This window comes from Tribolium madens, unplaced genomic scaffold, assembly GCF_015345945.1.
Source record: "Tribolium madens isolate multiple individuals breed KSU strain unplaced genomic scaffold, Tmad_KSU_1.1 Scaffold_19;HRSCAF=116;Tcas5.2_LG9, whole genome shotgun sequence".
NCBI lineage: Eukaryota > Metazoa > Arthropoda > Insecta > Coleoptera > Tenebrionidae > Tribolium > Tribolium madens.
The window spans coordinates 9,521,499-9,536,378 of record NW_025400983.1 but is presented as its reverse complement, the minus strand read 5'-3'; the positions used below and the strand labels follow the sequence as shown (position 1 = coordinate 9,536,378).

Here is a 14,880-nt window from a genome sequence, read left to right as displayed (position 1 = left end):
GACACATTTTACCTAAGCTATTCACGTTAGCCTTAATTTTAGAAAATTTAAAATAATTTTAGAAATTGTATTTTTGCTCTTTTAGAACGGAAAATAAACTCAGCAAACCTTCAAAACGCTGAATTTTTTTTTCTTATAATTTTAAGCAAGGTAAAATAGTTAATTTTTGTCAGTTTCTTACTTACCTTTTTAATTTATGACTCAAAATTCTGATTCTAGTGTTTTGTCTTTCTGATACATTGGGAAAAAAGATACACGTATTGTTCATAACATATATTTATTTGAGCCTTCATTGCGTTCAAATACAACAAAATATTAAATAAAGTTTAAAAATTTTCAATAACATAAAGGAGCTTTGCCATGAATATCAGCTAATGCGTATACATCTTTTGTATTATTCAGTATAGTATAATTATTGATAAATATTTATTTAAAAACTTTCTTGGAAGATGAGATATTTACGATATACGTATACGTAGTGTTTGTGTAATTTCATTTCAAACTTTTACAATATTCGTACTTAATAAATAGGTTTTTTTCCATGATGAATGAAATCAATGGTACCACATCTACAATTTTTTTAATACGAATTTTCAATACTCCCAAAAGTACGATTTATTTTTTTACCAACAACTAATTTAGTTTCACTTTAAATTTCTAAACGTCAAAGGGCCGAAATGGCACCGGTTCGCTACCACCGTCCATCGCAACTAGCTTGAAACGTGCTCACAACTATAAGTAAATAAATTGTTGGCAAAAACAGACCGACGGTGGCCGCCCCCTCAAAAGTATACATCTTACAATACTGACTTATCGGTACTATTTACAGGATTTTTGTGACTTAAAATTCGTATAACAATCATAATCACTTGAGAATTTGTAGTTCCGCTATGAATTTACAATGTAATATCACTATAGCTACCGTTATTACTATGGTTGACGATATGATAACATCACAATATTAAACCGCTCAAAGCGGTTATGCCTTCGAGACTATACTTTACAAAATAGGAATGTTCTGCACACGCACAATATTTACACATACTTGCTAGACAACTGCTTAGCTAACTCTGTATATTTCAAGAACTTCGAATGCGGGCTTTCCTCGAATCCCGCCACCGGCGGACTCTTGCTCCCGGTCGACCCGGGGCCACTGGACCCGCTCGGCGGCGGTACAGCAGTGCCTTTCAACGGCACCCCCTCACTGGACGAACTCGACCCCTGCTGCGACGATTTGAGCGCCACCGGATCGGGAATAACTCCATCTTTCACGAAGTGCATCTTCGACAAATGGTGTCTATACGCCCCCTTTGAAATAAACGGCGTGTCGCAAAACGCGCACTTCATTATCGAATCCGAGGTCATCACCGCGTCATTACAGGCCCAACTGAAGGCCAAAATTGCACCAGGAGTCGTCCCGCTATTCGTTGGAATATTATTCGTGTTGGCGTTAACACTCGAATTGGATGTTGCAGAATGTGTGCGGTTGTTTGTGTGGGTTTCAGTCTTATCACATAATTTTTGTAAGGCTGCTAATGGATGACTCGAGCCCTTTTTGCCACCTGACGGCGCTAACGCGTCACTAGTGTTGTTTCCGGACAAGYTATCGAACATTGAACTCAACGCCCCCAAGCTACCGCCCGGTTTCCTATCACCGTTGGTGCTACGAGGAGTGCCCGAGCGGTCGCTACTGGCTGGACTAGCACTGTTCCGACAGGGACTGCTTGCGTGGGTCTCTRCAGCCTGTCGAGGACTGGACAARGGAGTCACCGAAGGCTTCGTCTCGTCCTCCTCCTTGGCACCGTTACTGTGAAAACTGCGCTCGTCTTCATCACGATCTTCAGCTTCACGTTTAATTTTAACACTAGTGTGATTCTCAAGTCGTTCCTCGTCATTAACCTCTTTTTTCACTATGACTTCGCCTTCCGTTTCTTGTGCTTTATCGGAAGTCGGAGATTTTTCCCTTTTGTCGGGGGTGGATCTGGGAGTACTGTTCAGTGGTACTCCCGGTGGTTCCATTTTGCGTTCAGGTGTTAAAGACTCTACTCGACTACTACAACGTTCTGATATTGAACTCGATTCGCTCCCACTGCGTTCCCGTCTACCGTAATGATGACTTTGTTGCTGGTGATAACTTCGTAACAAATTCATGGTTTGTGCGTCTACTAATGGTTTGGTATAGTCGACGCTTTCGTCAATTCCTAATCGTTTTAAAATACTAGAACCCATAGGAGCTGTAGTTGGACCGTGACCGGGGAAAGACGAATTTTGTCGAGATCGTGAATCAAAACTTTTTTCAATTAATTTCTCGATGGCGTTGAGAACAGAAGGAGAAGAACCGTTATTATTTTCTGGAACGGTCGTACCGTCCTTGTTGGTACTTAAATCAGTGACTGAAGGTGACCGTTGTTGGGGTGAAGGAGACTTTTCATTTTGTTTCGACTTATCTCTAGTTGGACTTTCTGGTGGTAAAATATTATTTGACATAAGTGCGTTTTTAAGAAAATTTCTCTGATTGCTTCCTATGGTTCCTCCTCCGACACACTGTCTTATATGATCTACAAACAAAGACGTGTCAATTTTATTGCCACACTTTTCGCAAGTAATTCTTCCAGCTCCTGAAGGATCACGCATTTTYTCGAGTAAACTGCTGCTATCACCATTCTTGAATTCGTGTTGGGCTCTTTCTAATTCTAGTAGTTTTCGGACGGGGAGAGATTTTTTGCGTTTTTCCCTCGTCTGTCTTCTGCGACCCCCACTTTCAGTAATCGATCTCATTATGTGTTCTTTATAGTGTGAATTTTTGACCATGTGATTACTCAATTCTTTCAAAGAACTGAAAGCTTGATCACAAACTTTGCAAGTCAGAACTGCACTAACATGACTGCTCGGTCCTCCCGGTGGTTGGTTGTTACCTGAGCCGCTCCCTCCGCCGCCCCCTTTCGCATCATCCGACGACCGCCACGAAATAATTTGTTCTTGCGAGATAATATTTGTGTAATGTTGCGTTTGTTGCATGTGACTCGTCATTTCAGCCAAAGATCTGAAGCTTTGACCACACCACATACACTTGAGTATTTGTCTTGTTTGTTCAGCTCCCTTGCCCAGCCACACATCTTGTCCCCTAACTAACTTTCGTGGCAGAGGCATTGTTTCTTTGATCAACATGTTGAGATCGGATGAATTAGGTTTGTTCGAATTAGTAGAAGAGGTACTTGTGTTTGTGTTTGAAGGCGATGTTATTTGAGGTTGAGGATTCATGATTTGTGATTGCATCGGAGGGACGGGAACGTTGACGCCGCAATGTTTCGCTTCTTTCATGTGAGTCGTCATCGCGGCTAAACTCGGGAAACTTTGTTTGCACCAGACGCATTTCAACACATCTTTTGCTTGCTCGGCGCCCTTATTTAACCAGTGCGATTGCCAAGCACTATGTCTGTTACCGGCGGAATTTCCTGGGGCGGCGTTCGCCATAGTACGGAATAAGTCCTCGCCGCCGAGTTTGCTTAATTCGCTCATTTTTTCCAACGCTTTGGTAGCGTCGCTCGGGGTGGGGGCCCCGTGTTTCAATTTGCCGTTCCACAAGTCGGACGAATTGTTTGTTTTTGGTGACAAATTCGACGCGGCGGCAACGGCAGCAGCAAAATACGGTAAATGCGAAGCACCGATCGGCGAGGGCCACTGAGGCAAAACCTGCGGTTTAAAATCAGTTCGCGGTTTGCGATTCGGCGGCTGCGACACGGAGTCCTCATTAGAGCGCTTCCGGCTGCTCACACTCAGATCAAGAGGGCCGTTCCCGGATTCGCCGCTCGGGGGAGTCCCTGGCTTGCTAAGATTAACCACGTCAGAGTCACTATCAGCGTCACTTTTTTGGCCACGTTTACTAAAGTCAAGAATACCGTCACCAGGCGGAGAGTGCATTGGCGCGTCAACGGGAAAGACTCCTGGCGGCGACGACGAAGATGAGATCAGCGGTGAGACTGAGGCCCTGTTGAAGCCAGACGGCGATGTCATCATGAGACGATGGGATTGTTGGGCCGCCGCCGCCACGGCCGCCGCGTTGAGRTAAGCCGCCATGGCAGCGGTCTGAGGTGGCAATAAAGCCGCGGCCGCCGCCGCTGGAAGAGTGGGCGGAAGGGTCACCCCGACGGGGCTCAGTGCCGAGGCCCCGATCGGGACGCCCCGTAACAGAGCTGCACGCTCCGAAAGCATCGATTCGCCGGATGGACAGCGGGGCTGCCCTAGAGAATCCGATGACTCGCGAGAATTGCAACGGGAATTCGGTAAATCCCTGCAAAGAATAAAGTCGGTTAATATGAGAAAGTTTCGAGTGAGACTGAAGAGGAAAGCGGAAACGTTGCATTATCAAACTGCGGCTCCATTGAGAAGTTAGATAAACAAGTGTAATTTATGRAGRGATTGCTGAAGGTTTGGGAGGTTGTGCAATTACCTGCAGTTGAGAGGATCTTCGTTGACAGAGCGTGGACTAGAGGGAGTGGGGACATCGCCAGGTGTCGGAGAGGTAGCCTCTTCTTCGGGYGGTACGGGAGAGGCGACCGAATTGGGAGTCATAGAGCCGTTGTCTTCGTCGCCTTCCAATTTATCGCCTTCTTCCGGCGAGCCTTCCTCGCCACCTTCCCCTGCAAAAGAATATTTCCGTTATTCGGTGAGAGAATTTCGAGCGGTAGAGATACGATCGAGCCAGCACCAGCATATAATAACCTTTATATAGTGAAACAGATGTAGAATTGCAACTGCAACTTTCGAACCAAATAGGTATATCTGGAAATGAGATCGCATCATCACGAGTTTTCGAAACAATATCGTAATCAAATGTCGTGTTGCTCTGTATTTTCGCAGCGTGCACACTACTTATTTTAATTTATCATTGGTCTGGATCACATTGTTTCCTCTTTCTGTTATAACTTTCTTAATGAAGTCGACCCACGGTTGATTGACAACCGCTCGGAATTTTGACTCGCAATCAAAAGACCATTGTCTCAACTTTGATTAAATTGCTTTCAGACAAAGTTTTTAATCATTTCAATTATCAGAAATCAATTTTTGGCGTCCACGTATTATTAATGTTGTCAAGACTTGGAGCCTGTTTTTATCCAACATCTACACAAGTTAAATGTGAACACTACGCGACTTTCCATGAGAAACGACTTTAATCAAACGTAACACATTAATAAAGATTAATTTATTGCGGCAGTTCCATTAAATCATTCAAGAAATGACATCTGCAGTTTGCCTTGAACTATCACGTTTTTCATCGTCTCTGTATATACCAGGTGTTGCTCATAATTGATGGGTCAGTTCACATTCATGTTTGCATTTCTTTTCCGCCGTGTTGGAAAGAAATACGCAGACCGGTGCAAACGATACTGCCAGAGATTTATGACCACCTTAATACGCGAATGCAAATACGAAAATTACACACCACCAAACAGCTAACGGCGGCGATCTTGCATGCGGGACGCTATACACCGATGAAGACTTCGTAAATCTCAAACATGTAAGATAAATTAACACAAACACACGGAAAGTTTGCAAAAAATCCATCACTCTCGCGTGCCTTTGTGCGATGTTTCCAAGACGAGGGTTGATCAAGTTAGGGAAATTTTTAGGTAATTCAACAAGGCCGGTGGTTTTATCGGTGTGGTGTTGTTAGTGAATACCCGTGTGTGGACAAAGCCAAATGGGGTTGTAAATTCTGTCTGGTATCAAGTAACAATGCAATATGGACGTCGTAAGCTGGACTAGGGACGTACAGAAAGAACGGGAGTGTTAGTAATGGCTCGATTAAATTGCTAAGGGACGCTAAAGAACGACATGATGTTATTGCATCAAATCTTCCGTAAGATATTGTCCATCATCAACTGTTTGTTTCTATTATTTTTCCCACAATCGTCTATATTAATAACCGTTCTGTTTGCACGATATAACTATGGAAATTGTAAAGGTTAATGAAGAGAAAAAACGTTCCGTCGTGCTTTTATTAGATCGTTACGGTCCAAGACCGCTCATATTTCGAGCACTACGTGCACTTCCATTGGCCTTTTTCTAATCCGGAAGTGTTAGACTAGATAACATTTTTCCGTATGTTAGTCAGCCGACTTCAGCGCTCGTCCTGAACCCGAACAATACATGGCATGGTCCGTCGAGGTCGCCTGATTTATGCACCATTGTCTTTCATTTGAGCGCATATTTCTCGTATAAGGTATTCGTTGTGTGAGCAGCCGTATCTCACGAAGAGGAACGCCGTCGCGTATTTCCTCGCGGTCGCTATCTAATGCCCGCCTTATCAGCACCGTGTCTGTCTGTCACGCGCACCTGCAACTTGCGCAGGATAGCGCAATTAATTCCGGGAATCCTTAAAAAGCTCCACGCTCGCTACCAGCCGAAGCGCTGCACTCGGAGACGCTTACTCCAATATCTTTCGTTCCGTTGGATATCTGATTGCTGTTAATGAATGTGAGACGAACGAATGTGTGATCTGATCTTAGCCAATTTATAGAATCGCCAGGACACGCCGGACTTGCTTAAGTGTAACTGCCCCTTAACATGAACAATTTTGTGATAACATCACACTGAACTAGATATTGCGAATTAATGGCGCGATTCAACACCACAATTGGCTAAAAAAAAAAACACCAAAAACTTAAAACATCTACATATACTTTAAATTTAAGTATGCACCCCTAAAAAAAGCATTGGCAAATTATGGCATTGTAAAAATATAGTAGTATACACAGGGACATTTTTTTAATTCTGAACATAGCCTTATGTTCTATGTTCAATAAAAAAAATATATATCAATGCATTACTGCGATGTAATGATAATAATTTTAGTAGCGTGCCTACAATTTAAGAGCAATGACATAAAATGTTACTTTATTTAAATAAAGATGATGACAACACAAACAGAAAATGTTAGATGTTAGATAGAATATTAAATACTTYACAGTAAAAAATGAAGATATAGCAAAAATTTCCTGAAAACTATATTTTAAAATAATGAATATAACAGAAATTTTTGCTTCGCCTCATGTTTTTAAMTTTGTTTGAGAACGCTGCACATACCATAAAAGATAAAAAAAGTGTAAAGAACAAAGTTGTAGAGRATTAAATTTGTTTTAAAAAAGTCTACGACACGATCTTTAATAATTTGGGTTTAAATAGCTTCTTACACACGCCACCACAAGTACAAGCGATTTTCGTCACTCTTTAGCTGTCTGCGAGACTAAAACCGTTAAAGACAGAGTTAAAGGGCTTACGGTAAAAACGTGATAAGCCACATCATCAAATTATTGAGAAATAGGACTCTGAGTTTCAGAAAAATTTATGAAATTTATATTTTGTTATTATAACTCCTAGGAATTTTAATTTTTTTATGTATTTTATTTTATTGTTTATTTTTTTTTTGCATATAAAAAAGACCTTTATTATTATTATAACTCAGAACAGAAGTCTCCACAAATCTTTTGAAAAATAGCCAAACTCGTGACAGTGTRACTTGTCTAAAGTCTTGATGTCATTTTTAAAAAATGTGTGGCTTTTGTTACTGTTTTGTTACTATAAAATATTCTATCTGCCTGTAATTTTTCTGTTTGTATTGTCATCATCTTCATTTAATTAACACATTTTTTTTGTTTCTCTTAAATTGTAGACACGCTATGAGTCTCTATCATTGAAGCAATGCCTTGATCTGTATTTTTTCAAATTGAACATAGGGTTAAAAAATTGTCCCTGTATAAAGTATACCGGGTGTCCCAAGCAGGCTTGGATATAGGAAATTAACATGGGAAATTAGTTTTTATTTTTTTCCGGCTGCAGGAATAACAGAAATCAAAATCTAATTGATGATGGAGCTTGTAGTGCTCGAAAAGGGCTATCTTATCGACATTTTTGTCAATTCTACAATTAACTCCATTTGGGCGAAAACGGCCCTCGAAAAATCGAAATTTGAATTTGCCGCGTTAGCGTTGCTAAGAAACGAACTATCAAGTCATTATTGCCAACAGGAACTTTGTCAGCTAAAAACCCTTGCAATGATTGTGTTTTCTGAATGTTTTTGGAAAATGTTGATTTTCCAATAAAACACATCAATAATTGAATGAAAATGCTTTTCAAGCCAAAGTAAAATTTGCTTGCATTATTGAAGTGACAAGTCATGTGAGATTATAGTTGAAATTGTGAAGTTAAACATTTTTCCACACTTTATTCTATAAATTGGACCAAAATTACAAAATACTGCATCAGAGGTCGAAAAGAATGAGTGCAGTTAGTAACGTTTATTTTTTTTTACACTTCCTTTGATAAAAATTAAAAATTCTAATCTTTAGGATGAAACTTTCGATCATCGATTGAATTAATACACTGTGTTGATCGTTGATTTGTGAAGGTTGTTTATGCAAAAAACAGATCGAAAATTGAGTGAAATGGTTTTCATGAAACCGCAAAATTTGCAAACTAGAAATTAGAGTGAGATGTTAAGCGAAAAAATTGGGGGTTATGTTGATGGTGTGAAATTGAGAATCATTTTCATCGTATTCTTCCTTAGAATTGTATCAAACACGCATAGAAATCCATCAACAGGCTAAAAAAACACGTTCACAAACATCATACAGTAAGTAATCGTTATTTTAGCATCGGTGGACTAAAATCTGATTTTTAGATCTGAACTTCGATCGACGATCAAATACATTGCATGAGATTAAAAACCCCGAGACTCCGAGGAGAAAGATGCCCTAATTTTTTTTTCTAGATCATGTTTGTGAATTTTTTGYTACGATATTAGAATYTTTACYCTTGTTTAATTTCTGAACACTACAAAACTAAAATCAATATTTAAAATGTATTCCTTGCTGAAAATCATAATAAAGATAGTATCCTGTTGGCAACAATGACTTGATAATTCGTTTCTTAGTAACGCTAACGCGGCAAATTCAAATTTCGATTTTTCGAGGGCCGTTTTYGCCCAAATGGAGTTAATTGTAGAATCGACAAAAATGWCGATRAGATAGCTCTTTTCGAGCACTACAAGCTCCATCAATTAGACTTTGATTTCTGTTACTCCTGCAGCCGGAAAAAAATAAAAACTAATTTCCCATGTTAATTTCCTATATCCAAGCCTGCGTAAGACATAGATATAAGCATTTCGGTCGTTAATTATAAAAAAATAGTTGTGATCCATTATTACAATTTCCATCTTTCGCTTGCTGTATAATTAACATGGCATCTTATTTGTTTCATCACAAGAGAAAGTTTACGTCAAAAGCATGATTTGACAACGCAAGAAATGTAAGAAACTTTTTTCAGTTGTCGTTGTTTTGTCTTTAACCTTGTTGCCACCAATGTTTTTCTGTCTTTTTTTTTGATACCATGAATTTTATAATACATACATATTTCATTACAAGTTATTCACTAAAAATACTATACACAAATGAAAAAATATTCCATTTTAGTGAGGAAAAATCAAAATTCATGTATRTACAGGGTGATTTCAAAGTATGTGCAAATATTTAACAAGTGATAGTAGAGTTGAAAAAATGTCAAATGAYGTTCTGTTTGAAACATTAGATAGACAGATACCTGTGATAGCTTTCACAGTTTTTATAAATTGGCACCCTATACTTTGTATGTACCTTTGACAGTACAGAAGCAGTCGTAATATTTTGTGGCAATTTCTATTTATGAAGGTCATGTCAGTTTTTCGTGGTTTGAGTACATACATAGTGAAGTCAAGAAAAAAAGTGAAACTGATGACACTGTCAAATTTAATTTAAAAACWTTGAAATTTTTTATATTAGGTACCTTAAACAAAACAATATTTTTAAAGCAGAGCGGCCTACACACAAAACACAATTAAGATGCTGAGAGTGTGAGACATCCTTGTGCCACTTATGCATAATACAAAAGTAGGTACAAAAGAAATGCTAAATTATTAAGATCCAAGATCCAAGCTTAAAACAGCTTTCCACACAGCCAACAAATAACCTGTCAAAAAAATTTGACATTTACTTTTTAGCCTATTTATTGTTAGGTACTGATAATTTTGTATATATTTTTTTTTCATAATTACTCAGTAAAAGTACAAAAAATTCAATTCAGGATACAACTTCTTTGTTTCCTCTTCTAATATCCTCCAGTAAAAAAAACACAAAATTATTTCTTTAGCAGAAATAAATGTAAAACACTCATAATTTCGAAATCCTCATCGATAGAATTTTTTTAACATTTTTTTTTTCGTGTTCCTGGTTGTCGTTGACATTATACTCTGGGACACGAATTCTGAAATTCCCCGTATAATGTGGCTTTCGTGCGCACCTCACATCTTCCCTATAATGATAAGCATAATGAAAGGACTCATTTGAAGTTTAAAAAAAATCGCGAAGGAGGTCCGTTCCCKGCCGTCGCGGGGCTTGACCGTCCGTCGAGGGCGTGCACGTATGTCTCCAACCTGTCCAAACACGGCCCAACAATGAACAATGGCAACATAAATCAGCGTAATTAGTTTGCAGCAGAGCTGCTGTATCTACATATCCTGAGTAGTCGTCGAACGAGGAGGAAGATCGGCGAACCCATTGGTCAACGGATATGTGTCCTAGTCGACTTTACTCCGCCTTTCTCTCCTGCAATCGAATCCTGTTGCGTTCCTCCGCATATCGTTGACAACAATTATAGCCGTGTTTGCACTACGGATCGGCTGCTAAGCGGCGTAATGCCCCATGTTGGTACTCGTGTTCGCACTATCGCCAGCCGGCATCGCACCGTTCATCCGCGCCCCCCTTTCCTGCTGGATTCCTGCAACGTCTTTAATCCTGCTTTTGGATGGCAGGGCCGCGAACGCGTGAGTTGTTTAAGGAGCGACTTTCAGGAATAATTGATAATTAGTATGCGCAGAGKTCAACACATGCCAATCAAGGCAGCCAGCCAGCTAACACTAACAGGATCTATCGCAGACTCGTGAGGCAAAGCTCACGTAGTGGTCGGCGCCTCCGCGATTCCACTCGCAATTATTGTGCCTCATCCCACGCATTTTAATGTCACATTAGCGGTGCATTGCAACAAACTTGATACACGTGACAAGCCGATAGATGGACGGATAGACGGCATATGACAATTAGAGAAACAATGCGGGTGGGAATTTCCGCATTTTACCATTTTCACCATCTCAGTAAACATTATAAAAAAAATCGGGTTCTCCTAAATTTATGTAATCGAGAATTTATATATAATTCAAAATTAGATAGCTTCATTAAAGTTTCAATTCATAATTCATTCAATCAATATAAAATGTAACTTCTATGCACAAATTCTCTATTTAATTAACGTTTTGATAATACAAAAATTTTATTCCAAATCCGCTTCTATAACAGAAATGAACTAAATAATACCCCTCCCATATTGTATCCACCAATAGGAATGATCGTAGCTATGATGTGTCATGCTAACATAAGTTGTCATTCACTTAACATAATTAAATTCTAATTAAATGTAAAAACTAAACTAAAAAAAAAATTAAATGAAAATAACCATTCACTGTTTTCGTCTTGTACAGCAATAAAAAAATTCTGCTCTAAAGTGAACATTATTTCACTCAAAAGGAATAAAATGCAAACGTGTCAAAATTTCCGCTGACATTTGATGTCATAAATCAGGGTTGCCATCTGAACGACTTTAATCACTGCCTATTCTAWTWTTTTTTTTTGATCGCACGGTATAAATTACTCTCACACATTGATCTATGTTCTATTGGGGACAAGATACTTTGGTCGTCAATGTCACTTGAGTGACAAAGTTGTAAAGCAAGCAAGTAGTTAAACTTATTTTTTACTACTGTCCACCATTGTCAAAGTTTAACGTTCTTCGCCACTTGTTGACAACATAATTATATAACGTACTTTTTCTTGTATCCAATCTTTCTGCAATTTGGCCTATRAACAATCCCTCAGAAGCAAGGGAGACGATTCTAAATTTTTGAACGGTGGAAAGTGCTACATTTTTGACAACAGAAAAGTCATCAGTGTTGACTTGACGTTGTTGTCTGCTTTACATGACTTTTTTTGAAGTTACAGGAAAATGAAGACCAAAGTATTTTGTCCGCAACAGTACAGTGGCCGACAATATAATTGCGTAAAAATGAAGTAACACATTTTTTTTTAATTTTCCAATGTGTAAATTAGACTTTTTTGAAGTTTCAAAGTCTTTTTAAAAAAGTCCTATCAAGCAAACGTAGAGATTTGGAACGTGTCTGTGGAAAATAAAAAGTTATAATCACAAATGAAAATTGGCAAAATAATTCTCATGACAGGAAAGCGTGGTACACGATTTATATGAATAAACAACAACTACATCTTATTTTAGAATGTTTTAAGAGGTTTCATAGAAAAATCCAACTTGCTTAGATGAGTATTTTACTTTTTATAAAATATTTTTTTGATCTAGTTAACATAGAAACTGCCATGCGATATACGTCATCAACTAATACGCCTATTCGATAAAAGGACTTTTTGAACACACTGTATTACGCAGTTTGACTTGACTACTAAATATTTTATAAAACGTTAGTTGGAATCACCTGTATGTAAACTATGTATGTGTTTACAAAGGGCTAATAAATTATAAACAAGCTTATTTTTTAAACAATCGTACTTATAAAGAGTGTTTAGAATGTTTGCGCACCCTCGATAATGATAAATAAAAATTAACGTCTTGACTAACTAGATAACACAATACAGTTATAAYAACCACTTGTTTCGGTGCAAGACGATAAGAAGTAACTAAATTTTTCATCTCAAGACATTTTATGGCTTATTTTACAACGCAAAGTTACCTCTTGGTGTAACCAAACCCTATAAAAAGTGTATGACGTGTGGAGTTGTTGGCTAGTAAATCACACATGTCAGTCAAAGAAGAGGCAGTTAAAGAAGCGAAATAATTTAGTTTTATAAAAGTCTGACGTTGACGAGAGGGCGTACAGTGGAGAGAAGTAATAAGAAGACAAGAAGATGAACAAAGGAAACTGCGGCCGGAGAAAAGAGATGGATGAGTGACAGGACTCATTGTGGCTGCGGTGAGTGACGGCTGAATCGCTTGTTTTAGCAGACAGGTGGGGAAGAGAGACGGACGTGAGGAAATTAACTCCCGGCTTTGCACCATTTTTCTCTCGCTATGAATATTGAGACGTATTTTTTCATTAATGAAGGGGTGGTTGATATGCCGTGTGTGCCGCCACCTGATTATCGCTGGAGCTGAGCTCAGATCCTAGGGGAGCTTTGCTTCTGGATCTGGATAGAGAGTGGCGGACAGCGCCGGATACGACTGTTTCCTGCTCCCCACGGCGGTCATAGGTGAGAAATCTTATTTCAACACCGCAGTAATCGAACCTTAGACACGTCTAATGAAGTTTGCTCGTTCGCTACTCTCATCAGCTCTTCAGGACCTTCACCGACGAGGTCGGAGATCTCTTCGTCTCATTATCTCTTTGGGGGAATCCGTGTTTTGCCAAAACAGGAGAAACGAGAAAAAGACGATAAATTACTTTGCCAATTAGAAATGTAACTTTACACAAAAGGAAAAATAGTTAATGGAATTGAAAGGTGGTGGAAACGGCAAACCTCATCAACCTCATTATTTATTTAGCAACGTTGGCGGACAGGGTTATTAATGAATATTGAATAGCGTACAATTAAGGGACATTGCTAGACTTTTATTAGATGATTTCGCTACTATTAATTATCTTTCTTGAACTTGATAAATAATTCCATGAATTATTCAAATGCAATCGATTAACGAAAAATTTACTTTCTTATCAAAGTTCCCCTCATATTGTCTCTAACAACAATTTACATTTTCGAGGACACTCGATGAGACGTCTACAATTACGCCTCATCGATGAAATGACCAAGTCAACATCCGAACGGATCATCCCTTGTCTCTTTTCACCAATCGGAAAAGAAGGGAGAAAAACGCTGTTGACGTACTTTTAAGCCTTGATTAGCGCAATCTAAAAGTGATGGGTGTTGATTGACGTTCTGTATGTTTGGAATACGACGACGCCTGTCTTTCGCCAACATGACTAGGCATCTATTCAGAGCTTTGTTAGGAGATGCAGGTAAAAGTCAGCCTTGGATGGAGATTGTCAAGTAGTAAAATGATGGATGTCAGATGGTCGAGAAACAAACGCGATGATTGATTGAATCGCATTTAATTATACCTGGAATTGGTACCAACGTAATTAGTATGCAGACTGCAACTGCGACAAAGGAATTCTTCTAGAATATTATTTTCATCACAATACGCAACAGTTGAAKGTAAAGAACGGCATGTATTACGTTCTAAAAGTGCCACCGTTGCGTCAGTTCTTATTTAATTGGGTTTACGTTTAAAAAGTGCCGCACCGAGATGCAGGTAGAAGCTTCTTGGTGTAAAATATAATACGTAAAATATATGGACACGGCGAACATAAAGTTAATAGATGCAATATCACAGCAAATTATTTATTTAAAAAAATGCGTTTAATGGTAAAATGGCTCTCTATAAATTCCTAACTGATTAAAGATATTGCAAATAAACGTTCAACGTCCCGCTGAGGTCGCATCAGAAAAGCAATCGTCCGTGCTGAATAAACAAACGCAAATGAACTTTCCTAACATTTGCATCGCTGTCGCTCACACCTATCCTAATTTGCAAAAATTTCGTTGTAAAAAGTTTGATAAAGCCGACTTCATTACCACCCATAAATTATCCTTCTAGCAATCGATACGAACATTTCAATTGGGGAAAACTATTGTTAAAGTTGACTCATTGCGAGCGTTTCATAAACTGTCATCAAAATGTTTTATTAGGCCCCGTGTATCTATCATATATCAC

At 38.8% G+C, this 14,880-nt stretch overlaps 1 protein-coding gene across 1 annotated transcript in view; it reads right to left on the bottom strand.

Moving 5' to 3' along the window:
• Window positions 1–260: 260 nt before the first annotated feature.
• Window positions 261–14,880, bottom strand: part of LOC123013285 (protein tiptop) — a 97,040-nt gene continuing 82,420 nt past the window's right edge. Inside the window, exons 2-3 of the mRNA XM_044411721.1 lie at window positions 4,451–4,640; window positions 261–4,291 (exon numbers count right to left, since the gene is read on the bottom strand). Of these exons, the coding sequence (XP_044267656.1) occupies window positions 1,036–4,291; window positions 4,451–4,640 (3,446 nt within the window). The 3' untranslated portion in view covers window positions 261–1,035. The remainder of the gene's footprint in view (window positions 4,292–4,450; window positions 4,641–14,880) is intronic.